A 15,476-nucleotide genomic window follows, 5' to 3' on the forward strand; every position below is an offset into this window, starting at 1 on the left:
CCTTCCTAAATACTTGTCGCCTCAGTGGGCCGGCAGTGCCCCGAGTGCCCTGGCTGGGGCAGGGGCACTGCCTGGGGAGGGAAAGGGAAATGAACGTGACTTGTTCTTGTGCCCCAGGTGGTCTCGTGACAAAGTTCTAGGGTGCGGGGCAGAGAGGAGGGGAAGGCCGGGCTTGGTCAGGACTGAAGGATACCCACGTTCCCGCCCGAGCCAGCGGCAGAGGGGAGTGGGTGGCGGGGAGAGGCGAGGGCTGGGGGCCCGTGGTCGCAGGTGGCAGGAAAGAAACAACCAGGGGACAGGCAGGCCTGTCTGCGGATTTAATGGCAGGGGACTGAGCTGGGGCATCCCACCTGCCGCTTCTGCTTTTCCGGTGGCGAGGGTACCACCTGAGGGTGGGGTGAGATGGGGCGGCCGTGGAGTGCTGAGTTAGGGTGGCCGCGGGAGCTGGCGGGGGCAGAGAGCCACTCGGGAGGCCTGACACAGGTGCGCTGCTGGGCCCTTCCAGCACAGAGGTCCCTTCCAGTGGGGAGCCAGGAATGTCAAGTGGCACTGAGACTGGGCCGCGCCTGCCCCCCTCCCCTGCGCTCCGAGGACCTTGCCCCCCTGCTGCCCACAACTGCAGCCCTCCTTCTCCTTCCTCCAGCGGGGCTCAGTCTGGGGGACAGAGGCTGGCTCAGGCGGGGACGGTCACAGTGCTGGGTGGCAGAGGAATGAGACTGGGCCCAGGGGCGGGTGGCGTGGCTCGAGCCCGGGCGGGAATGTGAGGCTGAGGGCTGTGGTCCCGAGTCCTCCCGAGGTGGGTCAGGCGGGGGTGGGGTGGGGGCAGCGGGGGAGCACGGAGAGGCGGGGCGGGGGTGGGCCCGGCACAGGTTCAGAGCTTGTGCGGGTTCACCCACTTGTAGGTGCCCTCGTACTGGAAGCCCACTCTCTTCATCAGCTCGTCCGCTTCCACAGGGCCGCGGCTGGGAGGGGGACAGGTGGCGGGGAGAGGTGAAGAAACCCTGAGCCCCCGAGTCCCCCTCCCCCATCACCCCCATCACCTCCCCCTGCCCGCCCCCCGCACCTGCCGTAGACGTAGGGGATGGGCTGGGCCTTCTCGCGTTCGATCTGGTGCAGCAGAGGAGTGAAGATACGCCAGGCCTCCCGCAGCTCGTCACTGAGGGGACAGGGGGCGGCGATGGGGCGGGTGGCGGCCCAGAGGGAAGGAGGTGGGGAAGGAGGGAGGAAGGGCCGCCCCTCACCTGCGCACGAAGTGCATCTGGCTCCCACAGAAGACGTCCAGGATGAGGCGCTCGTAGGCGTCGGGGAGCTTCACGTTCTGCCAGCGGACAGGCGGGAGGGAGTCACCGAGGCGCGCGCCCCTTGGAGCCCTGGCCGCCACCCCCTCCCCGCAGGCGGGCACCCACCTTGTATCTGTTGCCGTAGGTCAGGTCCAGCTCCGACTCCTCGGGGTTGAAGAACATGCCAGGCTTCTTGGTCATCATCTTGGTGTACACGGCCTCGTTGGGCTGCACGCGGATCACCAGCTCATTGCGCTTGCACTGCTGTCGGAAGATGTCCCCGGCCACGTCGCAGAACTGCAGGCGCACCTCGGCCTTGCGCTCGTTCAGGGCTTTGCCACAGCGCAGGATGAAGGGCACCCCTGGGGGGACAAGGCCAGCCTTGGGGGGCCGTTCGGGTGGATGAGGGGGCCAGGTCCCACCACCGCGGGCCTGGCGGCATCACCTACCGTCCCACCGCTCGTTCTCCACGTAGAGGACGACAGCCGCAAAGGTGGCCGTGGTGGACCCATGGGGCACTGTGGGGTCATCCAGGTACCCTTTGGTGGCCTCTCCCTCTCCGTTGGGGTTCCCCACATACTGACCGAGAACCACGTTGCTCGCCTGCACCTCTGAGATACATTTCAACACCTTGACCTGGAAAAGAGCCAGGGAGAGGGGACCCTTGGGTAACAAGGACAGCAGGCGCCAGGAACCATGTGACTTCGAGGGGTGGCCTTCCTGGACGGGTGAATGGCCCAGATAGTCAGGAGGCTCCGTCACGCAAGGGCCCTCTGGGGCCACCTCAGCCCACCCTCACTGTTTCTGAAGGAGAAGCTCAGGCCTAGAAGGTCAGTTCTGGGACAAGACACCTCGGGCTCAGGACTGGTTGCTGCGGAAGGGGGCGGGGCCCGGGAGGGCACAGCTCCACCCACCTTCTCATCGCGGACGTCATCCGAGTGGGTGGAGGCGGGCTTCTCCATGGCCACCAGACACAGCATCTGCAGGAGGTGGTTCTGCATCACATCTCTGGCGGGAGGAAGGAGCAGACAGTGAGCTAAGGCCCCTCCTTGTTGGCCAGCTTCTGGGGGCTCAGGGCCTTAAACTGGGCTTGTTTCCTGATCCCCCGTGTCTGCCAGGTCCCCTTAAGGCAAGGAAGAAGACCGTGACCACTCCTGACTGCGCAGACACTCCTGCTGCCAAAACAGGAAGAGGCAACCCTGCAGGGTGGCGGGATGCCCGTCCCCCCGATCTCCCAGGAAGGGGAACCAGGCTCTTACCGGATGATCCCAAATTCATCGAAGTAGCCCCCACGACCCTCAGTGCCAAAGGGCTCTTTGAAGGTGAGAATGACGCAGGCGATGTTGTCCCGGTTCCAGATCGGGCCGAAGATCCTGTTGGCAAACCTGCAGGAGGGGCAGGGTGAAGGCTGGTGGGCGTCCGAGGGGGCAGCAGCAGGGCCCCCCAGCGCCCAGCCCTGGCCCCGCTCGCACCTCAGCACCATAAGGTTCTGGACCATCTCCTTGCCCAGGTAGTGGTCGATGCGGTAGATCTGGTCCTCGCGGAACAGGGAGGCGATGTGGTTGGACAGCCGGTTGGAGCTCTGCAGGTCCCTCCCGAAGGGCTTCTCCACGATGATGCGATTCCAGCCTCTGCGGGAAGCCAGAGCTGCGTCACTCCCACACCCTCCCTGGGGACCAGGGCTGAGACCCTCATCCCCTTCCACAGCCCCTTCCCCAGGGAGTGAGGGCAGAGCCTCCCTGCCGCCACTCTGCGGTGAGATGAGCCAGCGAAGATCTGCCGGGCTGGCCCTCCCCCGGCCTCAGCACGGAGAACACCTGCTCTCCTTCCCAGCCCTCAGCGCCACGCTCAAAGCCTCCTCAGAAGCCTTCCGGGCTGACAGGCTGGTGGCTGGAAGGAGCGCCACTGGTCGGCTCTGCTCCCTCCTGGTCCCCGAGGGTCAGGAGTGGCCGCGAGCTAGTGAGAAAACGGGGAGGGGATGCCAAAAGCAGAGCCACCTCCATGGGTTTTAATGTGGGGAAAAACCCCTTGCTCCTCACGGAGAGTTAATGTGGGACAAAGTGAAACCGACATGGCCGTGGCTTTGGAAGAACAACAGAGCGCTGAGCTGCTGCGGCACAGGCAGCAGGGTTCCCGTGGACCAACGCCGCCCTCTGGTGGTGGTCGAAGGGACCCTGGGAAACGCCGAAGGCTAGAGTAAGCAACCGGCAGCAAGAGTTTCGTGGAGCAACACTGCCACCTTGTGGTGCTAGCCGGGACTGCTGCCAGGGACAACGGGATTGCATATGGGGGATTTGGACGGTAAACGTGGTAGCATTTTCAGTAAAGGTTGTTAGAGAACTACTCTTACTCCCATCCCCTTCTTTGGAGACCTAATTCATGGCAAGAACAAACACGGGACATCTATCTTTTTCAGACTCCCTAGGTCGGCCCAGAAGGGAGGAAGGGAGGGTGAAAGAGCAGCCTTACGTCTGGCTCATGCAGGTTTCGTGGATGTTCTTGGTGACAGCCTCATAGACAGTGGGGGGCAAGGCCAGGTAGAAGAGGCGGTTGGCCTGTGGCCCCTGGTGGAGAGCGTTCATGTGGCTGTTGAGGCGCTCGTAGGAGGCTGCATCGTTGTACTGGCCGGCCACGTAGGAGTTGCGGGCAAAGAACTCCTCCAGTTTGGGCTTCTCCTCCGGGGCAGCCTAGAAAATACGGACACAAGGATGTCGGCCCGGCCCCTCCCTCCCTCCCTCCCTGATCCCATAGGCAGGGTGGGCTTCCTGAGAAGTCAGCCATCCTAGCCCTGCACTGGGTTCACTCCCATCTCGTCGTTGGCTTTGCGCACCCATGGGGGCGGGGGCCGCGTGACCTAAGACGGAAGCCAGAGTTCAGGAAACTTTGACGTGGGAGAAAGATCTCTCTCCGAAGTCATTCCACCAAAGTACGGTATGTTGAGAAAAGTCAGGCATGCAGCATTTGCATGGTGGAGGGGCCGCAGGGTACAGTGGGGAGGACCTGGTGAGCCCAAGTCAGAGGGGGCTGGGAAACAGGGGTCTCAGGCTGGCATCAAGGAAGCGGTGGGAGCAGGTGGGGAGGAGTGCCAGGCTGAGGATCACTAGGGAGGAAGTGGCCCCGCCACGGGGGAAAGGCTGGGCCTGGGGGGAGGGAGGAAGGGCATCTGCGATGGGAGGGGGGTATGGCACGTATGGAGACCCCAGAAGCCACTCACTTTGAAGAAGGGCTCGCTCTGCTTGCGGATGTCAGCCACCGTGAGGCGGGAGCGGGCGTAGCCCACGACGTAGGTGTCTTCGGGCAAAAGGCCATCCCGGAACAGCCACCTGAGGGCAGAGCACGGATGTGGCGAAGGCGAGGGCAAGAGGGCTGCGGGGGGCAGTGAGCAGTGGGGGGACAAGCTTACCAGATGGTGGGGTAGATCTTCTTCTTGGCCAGGTCACCCTGTGGCAGAGAAACCAGGAAGGGTTAGGAGCTGAGGACCTGCCCTAGATCATCTCCCCCCAGGACACCCAGGTACCCTTGTCCTGCCCCCGTGTATAGCCTGAGCAGCTTGAACTAGAGCCCAGCCTAGCCCTTGACCCTGACCCGATAGTGCTCGCACACTGCCGGGGGCACTTCAAGGCAAACAGACATCGTGCTAGCCAGGAGGCAACCACCAACCCGCTGGTTGCACGATCCACAGACCCCAGTCTCTGGCCGAGCAGGCAGAACCAAAGCCAACACAAGATGCCCGCTTCTAAACAGCTCACGGGCTAAAGGAAACCGTAAATTCCCTGGAACCAAATGGCAGTGGAAGTAGCACACATCAAAACTGAGACATGACCTTAAATGCTTAGGTTAGCAAAAAAAGAACGGCTGGAAGCTGATGAGCTCAGAATTCAATTGAAGTTAGAAAAAGGACAGCAGAATTTTAAAGCCAGACAAATTACAAGGTAGGGAACAATGAAAAGTAAAAATGAGTAAAATGGAAAACCAACCAAAAGAAAAGATCAGAAAGCCGAAAGTCGGTGTTTGAAAAAGACTAATCAAAACAGACAGCCTTCTGGCAAGACTGGTTTTTAGAAATAAATAAATAAATAAATAATTATTGGCTGCGTTGGGTCTTCGTTGCTGCGCATGGGCTTTCTCTAGTTGCAGCGAGCGGGGACTACTCTTGGTTGCTGTGCGCGGGCTTCTCATTGCGGTGGCTTCTCTTGTTGTGGAGCACAGGCTTCAGCAGTTGTGGCTCGAGGGCTCAGTAGTTGTGGCGCACGGGCTTAGTTGCTCTGCGGCATGTGGGATCTTCCTGGACCAGGGCTCAAACCCGTGTCCCCTGCATTGGCAGGTGGATTCTTAAACACTGCACCACCAGGGAAGTCCCAAGACTGCTTTTTAAACAGGCACCAAGAATTAGGAGTGCAGTGGGAAAAAACTACCGACGGGACAGACAGAAGAGGGGTTTATGAACAACCTTACTGCATGTCTGACAACTTACATGAAATGGACACATTTCTAGAAAAATCCAATATACCAAAAGGGAGCAAGGGACCTGAGCAGGCAATGGTTATTAAGGAGACAGGATTGCAGCCACAGCCTTCCCACCGAGACAAGCCTTGCCCTGATCCTGGCACAGAAAGCTCTGCCAGCAGGTCTCCCAGGAAGAGAGAACACCAGTCTGAGGCAAAGCCTGCCTGGGAAGCACCTGCGGAGCCATGTGATGGGGTCCCAGAACCCTGCGGCTGGAAACTCTGAGAAATGCACACAGGAGGCCCCAAGCCCATCTCATCCATGTACACAGATGCAGATGCAAAATTTCTGCAGAAGATACCAGCAAACCCAATCCTGCAACGTCAAAAATGGAATATGTCAGAATCAAGTTGGGGTCATCCTGCAAACGAAAGGTTGGTTTGATGCTGAAAAGCAAAAAAAAAAAAAAAAAATCACTGAAATTCACCACATTAACAGATTAAAGGAAAAAAAGCTGTAAGAAATCTATCTACTTCTTTTGATTTTTCAATCTAGCAACCTTGCTAAACTCACCAGATGTAGATAAAGTGTTCCAGACATCAACATCTATCACAATAGGACCTCTTACCAAACTAGGAATAAAAGGGAACTTCCTTACCTTGATAAACAGCACCTATAAAAACCATCACAAACATCATATATTGTGGGGAAATGTTGAAATAATCCCCTTTAAACAGCCAGGAGCAAGAAAAGAGTGCCTGCCATTGGCTGTTTATTCAATGCCCCACCAGAAGCCCTGACAGCGGCAGGCGGGGAGCAGACAAGACGTGAGGACGGGAAAGGAAGAGCCATGCTGGCCCTCTTTGTAGCTGGCAGTCTGTCCATTAAAAGAAAACCACCTCAAAGCAAGCTACAGGCAAATTATTACAATTAATGAGATTTTAGCAAGGTTGCTAGATTTAAAAAAATCAACAGATGGGAGTAGAAACAGACTTCTTAGGACACAGAAAGTAGTAACCAGAAAAACGGATAAATGAAGGTTTCAGCAAAATTAGAAACTCCTGTTCACCATAATACACTACTAAGAAGGTGAATAGAAAAAAAGAAAAACAAGAAGATGAATCCACCCAAAGGCTCAAATCCATCAACAGGGGATGGACAAGCAACATCAAGGGGTGAGCCGGGGGAATTCCCTGGCGGGCCAGTGGTTAGGGTTAGGGTTCCTGCTTCCACTTCAGGGGGCCTGGGTTCGATCCCTGGTCGGGGAACTAAGATCCTGCAAGCTGTGCACGAGGCCAAAACAAAAACAAAAACAAAAACAAACAGAAAAGGGATGAGCCAGTGACCCACCCAGCACATGTGAATCTCAAAACCATAATGCTAAGCCCCAGACCCAGACACAAGACTAAATACCCTGAGTTCATTTAAGTGAAGCTTTAGAAAAGGCAAAATGGTTGCACCGTGATGGAAGTGACAGCCATGGTGTTCCAGAGCAGGAGGTGGACTGCCGCCCAAGGACTTCCTGGGGAAGTGGGAACATCCTCTTTGCTAATAAAGGTGTGTAACCGATTGTACAGTGAAAGTGGGTACCTTTCAACGTGTACAAATTTTGCCTAAAAATAAAAAGACTGAAAAGAATAATAATCGAGCAGAGGGTGGGGCCTGGGTAACCTGAGGTGACTGGGGAGCGGGGTGCTGGCTGCTCATAGCACTCGTCTGTTGACTTGTGTCCGCGTGAAACTTTCCAAAGTAAGAGCGAGGGTATGAACACACAGCAACTGTGGGCGACAATATGGTCATCCCACGAAGGTGACAGAAGACTCACTAAAAAGTCACTAAAAGTCCCTTCTCTCCACTCCAGTTCAGTCGCCGTAGCCATGGCAACATGTGTTAATTTGGTGACCTGACAAAGGAATTCTCCACTCAGGTGGAAGAGGCTTCCAGTGAGGGCATGGCCTGGGGGGCAGAGGAAGCCTGCGGGGCACAGCAGGCCACCCTTTCATGCGCCCGCCCTGTAATCAGGGAGGGCCGCTCGGCAGAGGTGCTGGACTCACCCTGGGCAGGAAAACCACCTCCAGGGATAAGGACCCAAATCTTCACTGGCAAAATGACCTTAGGAGCCACGTAACCATTGGACGGGTTCTATGAACCACTGCAGAACAGAAGCCGTGTGACCAGAAGTGAAGCAATTCCAACCTGATTAAAATCCCTGCCCCCTAGACAGGCAGTTAGGAAGGCACTTGGGGGGCTCCTGGGTGGCGGTGGAGGTCGGGGCGGGCCACTTATGAGACTCAAACGTTCGTGTCCCTCCTGTCCTTGGCTTTGGCCTCCAACTCCCGGGCTGAGCTGACCTCTGCATGCAGACAAGCCCAGGTGTCTGTTCCACTCCAGGTCACCACATCCAGGCTCCACCGGGACCCCGACGGCCCGAAGTGGGCGGTTCCCAAGCCAGGGTTCCCTGTGCTGTCGCCCCTGCCCATGTCTTACCAACTGCTCAGAACTGATCCCCCACGTGCCTGCCACCTTCCACAGGAGCCACGGAGACAGCAGCGCATCAAGGTCCGGCTCCGACCCCCAGCCGGGGCCTCGAGCTGCCCCCGAGCCCAGCAGCCCCCAACTGCGGCCCCCCTCTTCCTAGGGCCCATCGGCGCCCGCTTCCTGCTTCTCCATCACTGGGACCGGGCTGGTGGGAGACTCCACTCTGGTTCCCGGGGCTCGATGGGCCCCGCCTGCTCCCGGGCTTGTCAGGGACTGGTCGGGAGAAACGACCAGCACCACGGCCCACAGCCACCTCCCGCCTTCCTGGCCAAGTGGAATGTTTGCTTCCGATCAAATTCCAGCAGGCTGCCCGCCGGGCCCAGCGTCCTGCCTGACTCACGGCGCCCCGCACCCCACTGCTCTCGCTGGCCCCTTTGGGATTAACTAGCGATAGAACCTGCTCGCCTGCTCAGCTCAGCCCTGCGACCAGTGGCCTGTCGGGCTCCGGTCACCCGACGGAAGGACAAGGTAGGACCCAGGACAGTGGGGGGCAGGGGCCCGGGGAGGCCCACCCTCCCCACCAGCCTGGGCTGGACTCCCCTGCCAGAACCACTGTGGGAAGAGAGCATGCTGCGCATAGTGGGGGCGATGATGGGGCTCCCGAGGACCACAGCGGGGAGAGACGTGCCTGGGGACACATGGTGATGTAGCAGGAGAAGCAGTACCTGATTCACATTTCCAGCTGTCAGCAAAGGGCTGTGGGCCGCCACCTGCCCGTCACCGCCCAGGTCTGACCTCAGTCTCCAGTTTTATAAACCCTCGGTCTCAGTCTCGGAGGCTTTTAGGGTGGAGGGGCGCGGCAGAGAATGCAGAGGCTAGCTGCCAGCTGGAGGCCAGGGAGGGGTGGGCTATCCCTGTCCCACTAGGGCCACCCGGGCCAAGGATCGCCCAGGTCCCGGGGTGGAGCACAGCTCTGCTGGGGCCCAGCTGGATCCCAGCCACTGGGGTGAGACCCTGGGGCTGCTGAGGCAGGCTGGGCTGCAAAACCAACAAAAGGGCCTCCCTCCTACTCCCTGGGGCTCATGAATCATCAGGCCTTTGGGGGAGTGCCAGAGTCATCATGACACAGCAAGAATCTTATCGCCCTGAGAGGGGAGGCAGCCCAGAGACACCCCGAGGAGAGGGAGGGTGAGGCTGCCAGGTCATGCCATGCACGGGCCCATCACTGGTATGGGACCTGAGCACCCATCGAGCCCACGGCCCTCGTGGTCCAGGTGGGGAAACCGAGGCCCAGAGAGGCGAGGGACGTGCTGAGGACCGTGCAGTGAGCCAACCCTGCCCGAGGGGGCTCCCAGTCCTGTTCTCTTTCTCTTGCCCCGATTGCTCTCTCCGTCCACTGTGGGGGGAAAGTGGCTCCAGCCTGGGAGAGGACACATATGACGTGCCAGGCCCCAGGTTCCTCTCCCAATGCTGGTCTATAAGGAGGAACTGAGCTCTTTCATTCCAGAGCTCTCTGGACCGGGACAGTAAGTACCTCCACTCCCTTCCCAGCCGAGGGTGGGAGTCCTGAGAAGGGAGATAGTGGTCTCAGAGCAGGGAGAGGAGAGTGGCTGAACGCCCATCGGTAAGTCCACGAGCCAGCCTCAGGACGCCCCAGGAAGGAAGCTGGGCACGTGGGCGACGGCTGGGTAAGCGGCCCAGGGAGAAGAGGGGGGAGAGGACAGCCCCGCAGCGCAGCCCGCCCCAGGGGCTCTGCGGCCACTCGTCCTTCTGGGAGGAAGGCTCTGTTCCGTGGCCTGGGAACACGAAGGCCTGGCAGTGTCTGCTGTCACATGAACTCACCTTGGGTTCTGGCCCCCAGCACAGTTCCCACGAGGAGGGGGAAGGAGGGGGGAGGGAGGGGGGAGGAAGCCTCCCAGCTGGGCTGGGTGGGAGCTCTTCTAGGTGCTGCCCATGCAGGGACACCTCCCCGCACCCGGAACGGGAGGAGGGAGAAATACACAAGGGCTCTTCCTCAAGGACCCTCCTCCTCCCCCACTCCACCCTGCTGGAGCGGCACTTCCCACTTCTGCTCTAGAGAGCAAAGGGGAACCCTACTGTTGGCAAAGAAACAAAGTTGCCTAAGCCCAAGGCCATCCCACAGGAAGGCAGTGGAGTCACAGAATCAGCTCAGCAGAACCGCAGAGCCCCAGGGCCCTACGCACTTGCTTCAAAAGACCTCAGTTGCTAAGTGGAGACAATGAGGTTCAGAGAAGGAAAGATACCTGCCCCAGGCCACAGAGCAAACTTGGATGCTCTGAATGAGGTATCTAAGTGTTGAGGGCCTGGGGTCATATGCCATTTACTGAGGCCTGGGACCCTCTATTGGAGCATCCTGTGACAGGCCGGTATGGGGACAGGGCGGGGGGGGGGAAGGAGGAAAGATAATCCTGAGTTCCTTTCTCCCCCAACCTATTTCTTGGACAAAGTCCCAGGTGTTAAGGTTTCTGGCTCCTCTAAGGGGATAAGGCTGGGGCCAGGGTGGGGGCTAGGCCTGCTCCGTGTGCTCCTCCTGGGCACCCCCAAGTCTTGGGTGACAGGGGGTCAGGGGACAGTGTTTGGGGTGACCTTCCTTCCCTCCCACTGGCAGAGCCCTGCATTCTGGCTCGCTTTTCCAAGTTCTGAACAGAATCACAAAACTGGCAGGAAGCAGGCTCTGCAAAGCACGGTGGCGTGTTACGACACATGAACGAAAAACCGAGTTCCTCCAGAGCTGAGGGGACAGTGGTGTGGAAGTCACAAAGAGACAATGTCTGCCCCGTCAAGAGCTGACTAGTTTGGGTAGAACTCTCGCCTGAGGTTTATATAATAAGTTACCAGCAAAGATGCTCATATCATGGGTAGCAGATTCTTGGTCAAGTCCGCGGTGAAAAGTGAAAAGAGAAAAGGGACCACTTTCACTTTGAGATGAAACCCTGACAGCTCCCCAGCCCCTGCTCATGTCTTACCACCGGGTAGATCTTGTTTCCACACGGCACGTGGGGAGAGTGCTTCAGTCAGGGGTCATGGCTCTCCGAGGACCCACCCTCCCTCTCCTGTTCCCCCACCCTCATCACGTATGGTCAGTGTGCTTTACTTCTGCCTTTGCTTCTACTCTGTGGCCTTTCTGATCAGAGCAAAGTGGCAGTTCCACTGGTTAGACAATGGGGCTGGTCTCAGTTCCTCAGCAGGCCTTGGAAGCTGGGGCAAAGAGATGGTGTTTCAAGAAAGGTTGAGTGTTTTTCCTCAGGGAACTTGACGGTAGAGATAAGGTAGAGATCCGGCCTCGAATCCTACCTCTGGATCTAACTGTGGGACATCTGTCAAGTCAGAAACAGGTTTGGAAAACATACTGCCAGAATGAATCACTTCCCCTGTTTGCATCTCAGTTTTCCCTGTGGAGGAGGAAGTCCAACCAGACAGTCTCTAAGGACCTCCCAGCTCCAGGACATAGGTCCACAGTCAATGGCTGCACACGGACTTCAGAAATGCCTCGCGGCGTGTGTACACTGGGTGGTGGCAGGAGGAGTGGCACATGAGCAAGGACAACAGCGAGAGCCCAACCGAGCAGAGCCCGAGGGACCCGACGACAATCAGTTGGGAAAGCCCAGGCACCTAAAGGGAAGGGACCTGAAGCAACGTCATGCTCTAACTCTGCTGCTTCTACGATGTGGGGCCTGGGGGAGACTCACCGATGCACCCATGATGATAAAGATATGCGTATCAGCCTGATGGAAGGCATCGCCCTGGTACAGCTCTTCCCGCAGGATCCCACACACCTGGGTCCGGCTCAGAGCCACCTGCCCTGCCATGATGCTCTCTGCTGGAAGAAAAACTCGTTAACAAGGCAGGAGAACAGAAGAGCATTGAGAAGCTGGCCCCTTTCTGGAGGGGTCCTTTGGGCTCTCACCCAGCTGGTGCCTGATTACTGAAATCACTCACTGTGAATGGCTGGGGAGCAGGATGTTTGGGAGGTTAGAAACTGCTGGCCCTGGGCTCTGGCCGTACTCTCTGGGCAACCTTCTTTCATGGTGTATGTTACAAAATTACCCAAAGCATTAGTGAGTTCCTACTAGGGCCTCCGCTCTGGGGGACTGAATAAAACCCTGCTGGAGCATCGTACGACCTGCTTAAGACTATCTCACCCGGGATTCAGGTGGAAACTCCACAATGAGCTGGAGCATGCTAGATTGTGCAGCTGATGGAGTGTAGCTCCAGCCCTCCTCCTGCCACGCTGCGAGACACCGGCAAGTCCCGTGTCCAGTGTGGTGGGGGGGCGGGGATGCAGGGGACTGTGAGATCGGCTAAGACCCTCTCGATTTTGCCCCGTTCCCAAGTATGGGAAATCAAAGTGCCTCGCAGCACCGCGACCGCCCAGTCAGTTACCTGTGCTTCGACGCTGCCGCCTGTCGTGCTCGCAGCCCCGGAGTTCCCAGCAGTTTCCGGGGGCTACTCCCCGCCGGCCCATTTAACCGGCGGGGGCGGGCACCTGGTCTGAGCTGACCAGCCTCAGGCGAGACGCGCGGGTGGGGCCTCTGCAGGCTCCTCCCTCGAGGGGCGGGGAGGGCCAAGGGGCGGGCAGGTGCGCGCGCATCCCAGGTCGACCCCCCCCCCCGCCCCGCCCCGCCCCGCAGACCCCGTGCGAGGGCCCAGCCCTGGCCCGCCCTGCCCTTTGAGCACCTGCGCTGGCCGCCGGGCTGCGAGCCGCCTCCTTTACCCGCCGCCGCTGCACCGTGTCCCCGATGCTTCGAGAGTCCGCGTGCCGCTCTCCGCTGCTCGCCCGCGTGCCCATCCCCGGCCCGACCCCGCCCCTATAGTCCAGCTTTCTCGCGGGCCCTGGGAGGTCCCGCGCCCTCGCGAAGGGCTCCACTTCCGCCGGCCGCGTGGTCACGCCCCTCGACCTTGTTTGTGGGCGGGGCCTTCAGCAGCCCCGGCCCCTCGCCGGACCTGTCGCTGGATCAGGTCAAACCGGCCCTATTAGATGATAGCCTAGTCGTGGCTCCTCCCCTAACGGGGGCGGGGCGGCCAAGCGCCCCGTGGCTGGATGCCAACGACGGAGAGACAAGGGGGAATGCGGGTCGCGCCGCATATTACTGGGGAACGTCCTGAGGGCCAGCCGAGGCTGCCGGGCTCGGGTTTCGGTCTGAGGCAGCCTCCCTCATACCACTCGCCGGCCGGCCGGGGTCGGGGCCTGAGTGTTTTACTTCCGGATCCCACAGCTACGACACCGGAAGCCGGAAGTGGGAATTTGGCAGCAGGAGAAGGGAAGGGCTACCGCGGAACCCGGGCTTTCTCGGAGCATCGGGGTCCAAGGAGCGCTCGGGGCCCGCCACTCCCGCCTTTCTTACGTCGGACCGACTCTGCTGACAGGTGTGGTCCTCTTCTCCGAAGACAGGGTACCATCGGTGGGTGTTCCGCCGCCTCCGAGACCCCCCCCCCCGGACGACCAGGCTTCCCCCTCCTGTTGGGCCCCGGCCGGGTTCTGGCGCCAGCTTCTAGACCAGGGGCCGAGGCCGGCCGATTTAGGACTCAGGTTACTTTAGCGGCGAGCGGGACTGTTTCTGCCTCTTCTTCCTCCACCACGGCGGAGTCTGACCACACCCCTAGTTTGTGAATGACTCTTCTAGTTCGGAGACATTTTCTGTTCATCAAACTTGACTGCATTTGAGGTTAAGTTCTTTAAAAAGGCCTCAAATATAACTTGGCAGCTAAGTATCTTAACTCATGTGCCTCATTTTGCTCCTTTTCAAAAGGTGACTGTCTCCCGGACCTCATATCATTTCTGTGACTTGAGGATGCATGGGCCATCCTGGCATGTTCGAGGAACTCATTAAGGAGGCCACTATACCTGGAGTAGAGTGAGCGAGGGGAGAGTACTTAGAGTGGAAGCCATGGGGGACCAGATAGTGCACGGCCTTGTAGGCGGGTTGTAGGGTCTTTGAGTTTTACGCGATGGGCAATGAGGAACCATGGTAGGGATCCGAGTAGAAGAGGAATGTGATCAGGATCACCTTTTAGGCTGATTGTTCTGGCGCGGTGGGGAGAACAGACTGTAGGGGGCAAGGGTAGGAGCAGGGTGACCTGTTAGGAGGTTATTGTAGTAATCCAGGTAAGAGACGATGGTACTCTGATCATTTTATTATGTAAAATTTCAAAGATGTTCAAAAGTAGAAAGAATAGTCTAGTAAATCCAATGTATCCACTTCCTAGCTTCAACAGTTACCAACTTGTGGCTACTTTTGTTTAATTTATACCCCTCACAGTATTCTATTATTTTCAAAAATAGCTTTACTGACATATAATTCACATACCTTAAAATTCACCCATTTAAAGTGTACAATTTGCTGGTATATTCACAGACTTGCACAACCATCACCATTAATTCCAGAACATTTTCATCACTCCAAAAAGAAATCCCATAAACTTTAGCCATCACCCCCATCACCTCATCTACCCCAGCTCTAAGCATCCACTAGTCTCTATGTATTTGCCTATTCTGGACATTTCACATAAATGGAATCATATAATATGTGGTCTTTTGTGACTTGTTTCTTTCTCTTTGCATAATGTTGCAGCGTGGGAACCTACTAGATTTTGTTTATTCATCAGTTGATGGACATTTGGGTCATTTCCACTCTTTGGCTGTTAGGAGTAATGCTGCTGTGAACATCCCTGTGTGGACATGGGTTTTCATTTCTTTCAGGTAGATACCTAGGAGTTCCCCCATTATTTTGAACCAAATTCCAGATAGTGTAATTTCGTCCATAAATATTTCAGTGTGCATCTCTAAGAAATGACTTTGAAAGAAACATAACCACGATACCACTATCACACCTAAAATAGTTACCATTATTTGCTTAGCATCATCAAATAAATTCTAAGATACATTTTGACAGGATTTCTTGATGGATCCGATGTGAGCTGTGAGAGGCAGAGAGGACTCAAGAAGGACTCCTAGGTTTTGTCCCTGCTAACTGGAGGATGGATTTGCCGTCAACTGCTAATAAGGAAGGCCGTGGGTGAGCTGGCTTCTGGGGACTGTCAGGAGTGCACTTTTAGAGACGTTAGTTTTGAGAGGATGACTAGATACCCAAGTGGAGATGTGGAGTTTGATGTGTTAGTTTGGAGTTCAAGAAAGAGTTGTGATTTGGGGTATCATCAGCATTAAGATGAGGGTTACAGCTTTGAGTCTGGATGGAATTAGTATTGGAGTGACTGGAGTTAGAGAAAAGATCCCAGAACAGAGTCCTGGGC

General features: G+C 57.4%; 1 protein-coding gene across 1 annotated transcript; it reads right to left on the bottom strand.

Moving 5' to 3' along the window:
* Nucleotides 1–306: 306 nt before the first annotated feature.
* Nucleotides 307–4,913, bottom strand: G6PD (glucose-6-phosphate dehydrogenase; the record flags this gene model as incomplete). Its single annotated transcript, XM_079728156.1, has 12 exons — nucleotides 307–962; nucleotides 1,064–1,156; nucleotides 1,242–1,318; nucleotides 1,407–1,642; nucleotides 1,730–1,916; nucleotides 2,195–2,288; nucleotides 2,540–2,665; nucleotides 2,753–2,911; nucleotides 3,750–3,967; nucleotides 4,495–4,603; nucleotides 4,684–4,721; nucleotides 4,866–4,913. The coding sequence occupies 12 exons, from the start codon at nucleotides 4,911–4,913 to the stop codon at nucleotides 872–874; spliced, it is 1,476 nt and encodes a 491-aa protein (XP_079584282.1). The 3' UTR covers nucleotides 307–871.
* Nucleotides 4,914–15,476: the final 10,563 nt, after the last annotated feature.

The sequence above is a fragment of the Hyperoodon ampullatus genome (assembly GCF_949752795.1).
Source record: "Hyperoodon ampullatus genome assembly, chromosome: X".
NCBI lineage: Eukaryota > Metazoa > Chordata > Mammalia > Artiodactyla > Ziphiidae > Hyperoodon > Hyperoodon ampullatus.